The sequence below is a fragment of the Protobothrops mucrosquamatus genome, unplaced genomic scaffold (assembly GCF_001527695.2).
Source record: "Protobothrops mucrosquamatus isolate PMUCROS unplaced genomic scaffold, P.Mucros_1.0 scaffold2273, whole genome shotgun sequence".
Classification (NCBI taxonomy): domain Eukaryota; kingdom Metazoa; phylum Chordata; class Lepidosauria; order Squamata; family Viperidae; genus Protobothrops; species Protobothrops mucrosquamatus.
The window spans coordinates 5,874-8,882 of NW_015388362.1; the positions used below are offsets into that span (position 1 = coordinate 5,874).

General features: G+C 36.6%; 1 protein-coding gene across 1 annotated transcript in view; it reads left to right on the top strand.

Moving 5' to 3' along the window:
* Positions 1–914: 914 nt before the first annotated feature.
* Positions 915–3,009, top strand: part of RETN (resistin) — a 5,909-nt gene continuing 3,814 nt past the window's right edge. Inside the window, exons 1-2 of the mRNA XM_015824536.1 lie at positions 915–976; positions 2,850–2,992. Coding sequence (XP_015680022.1) covers positions 2,869–2,992 — 124 coding nt within the window. The 5' untranslated portion in view covers positions 915–976; positions 2,850–2,868. The remainder of the gene's footprint in view (positions 977–2,849; positions 2,993–3,009) is intronic.

Sequence of the window (3,009 nt, forward strand, 5' to 3'; positions counted from 1 at the left end):
CCACACAGCCTCCTTGCCCTGGTGTCAGGATGGTTCACTAACCATTTCCAGAGGAAGGGTCCGCACGCCACAGCCTTCATCTTCATTGTCCATTTGCAGCTGATAAAGCCAGAGGATGGACTTAGATACTGCTCTAAATGTAACTTAGACACTACTCTAAGTGTGGTGCTTTTCCTCTTCTCCTATCATCAGATGCTTCCTGTAGGCAACAACATGGGTGGTTGCAATTGGCTTTGCTGATTTTTTGAGGGAGCAGACTCTTCCATCTGGAAGGTGTGCAGCCACTTTTTGCAGTCATTTAAAAAAAAATATATATATAACTGGGTTGGTAACCAGACCAGTGGCTGAAACTGATTAGCCTGTTCTTGGTTAACATTTCTGTTTGGAAGGAATCATCTTTTGTACTTGTGTACCTACCTGGAAGGAATTCCCAAGGAAGTCCTAAGCCCTGATTCATGTCTTTCTTTCCTTAATCTCCCCCCCCCCCAGAAAAAAGCACAATATTTTTTACTATTTGTAAAAAAATTGTAACACGTACCTTTGTAATGGGGTTCAGATTAAACAATTAGGCATCACAGAATAGCACAGTCATTAAACAAATCATCATAATAAAGGAAATAATGAAATGGTTCTGTTCAAAACTTTGCATACCCCTGACTGCTTGGGCTGATAGAGCTCCCACGTTTAAACTCCCCCAAATTCTAGCTTTTCAACAGCATTTATCCAGCAGCTGCCCAAAGCACTTGGTTCCACCTAGTGGTCAGGAGGTAGAAAAACTGTCTGGTATTTTCAAGTTCAGGCGACCATATGACAAGAAAGAAAGGAGGGGAAGACGCGGGGGGGGGGGAAAGGTAGCGCTTAGAGGAGTGTTGTGCATGCCAACTGGAGGAGGCTTTTAATGTGGTGGATTCTANTAAAGGTGGGTAATTTGTTTAGGGCACAGAATACTTTGGAAAGCAAATCTTTGCTCTTAAAGGTAAGTTTGTACCTTTTTTTAGCAAGGGAAGGAGGGAATACTCTAAGGGCATTCTTCTCTGAGAATCTGTTCCGTAGAACAACATCAAGGGGCTTCTGATTGTATTGCCAAGTTACAGTTTGCTTGCTTATTGATTTGATTTTTTTCAACATAGAAGATTAATTTGACTAAATAAATTGATGAAATGCTGTAATTTACAATTAAAAACTCAGTAGAACTGTTGACTTCAGGTGAAATATCTGTCATCGTTTATTTGGACTTTGCTACAGATTCATATTGATCATGACTAGAAAAATCATTTTAATTTTTTCCCCAGGAATCTTAGTGGTTATACATTTTGTTATATTACAATATTTGTAGCCTATCTAAGAGCAGTGTTTTCTGGCTGGTTTATAGCAACAGAATATTAAAATGCAATAATAACAATAATAAAACTAAAACATTAAAATTTCAACTGCAGTATCTTTAAAAGAACCCAGCACAGCTACATTTTGTGAATTAAAAGTTCAGAGAAGTCAATATGAAAGAATTTTCACAGCCTTCATCAGATACTGGAAGAAACACTGTGCAACTCTGTCATGCTATTCTATTCTTTTACTGTTGCTACTTCCTTCTCTGTGGGTCAATATTGACCAAACCGGGACATTACCAAAATTGCTGGGAATATTTACAAGTAATGTTCCTGCTGCAGACACGAATGGTGTGTCAGGTAGGTTAGGGGAGGAGTGAACCCATTCTTTTTTTTTATCATAATTTTTTTATTTTTTAATTAAACAACAAGTACAAATGATGCATCTACATACACCAGCAAGAAATAAAAATAATCTTACTCAAAACATTTTCGGATACGCTCGGCAGTCCCCGCCTTGCCTCCATCCTCATCCACTTTCCTCTCCTTCCTCCCCCTAAACCCACTACCTCTCCTCCCTCCTCCTTACCACCTCCTACCTCCCCTCTGCCTTCTTACCCACCTCATCGAGTACAGCTTGGGGTACTAGCCGAGCATATCCTCTTATTAATACAATTCCATTATAAACCTATAATAATTAAATACATCAATTTATAATTTCCCCTTAATCCCCTCCCCTCCCCGACTTCCCAGAACTAAACAGGATTAAACACACTTCATAAAGCAATCAATTATAAAAGAAACTTTAACTCAAATAATAAAAAAAACAAAAATTATACTCTACTTTAACACCAACAAATATAATTATCCATCTTCCCCAAATCCGAATATCTAAGAATTAAACTTTACCATTTCTCTTATAATCATACAAAATTTAAATCCTTTAAAATAATATAATTATATATCATTAATCATCTAATGCAAGAATTTTCACAGCCTTCATCAGATACTGGAAGCAACACTGTGCAAGAAAAACATTGATGGCTTCTCCCTGAGGGGAAATTCCATCACGGGGCCCATAACAGTCAACATCTAATTAAATAGAAGAATGAGAGATGAACCTGCAAGAATTTATATGACAATGATATGATTTTTCAACTAGCTTGGATAAATAAGGAAATAAATAAATATTTGATTTTTCCTTCCCCAATTTATAATTGATTTATGTAAGAAATCCTTATCTCTGAGATCTTTTTTCCATCAATTAAACTGCATCAAATTCATTGGTGAATTTATAAATACCTTAGTAATTTTTCTCCATATATTGCATTTAATTAATATTTTCCTTAATTACAGACTATGGGGTGATGGAGAGGGTTATATAGAGAGACATGCACAGACTTCTTTCTCTCTGAATGTTGGGTAAAGTGAGCAGGCCTGGGGAGGAAAGAAAGATATAGGAATAAGGGGGCTCTGAAAGTACCGTGTCAGAGTGAATGATTACAACATTTTTTTTTTCTGCAGGAAGTTCTGCATCACTAAGATGAAGAAACTCTTCATATTCCTACTGTTTACTCTATTGCTTTCTGAAAAATATGCAAATGCTCAGACATGTGAAATTGATAGTGTGATTGAATTGAAGACTAAGAAATTAATTGCTTCCGCAGGTATTTATTTATTTATT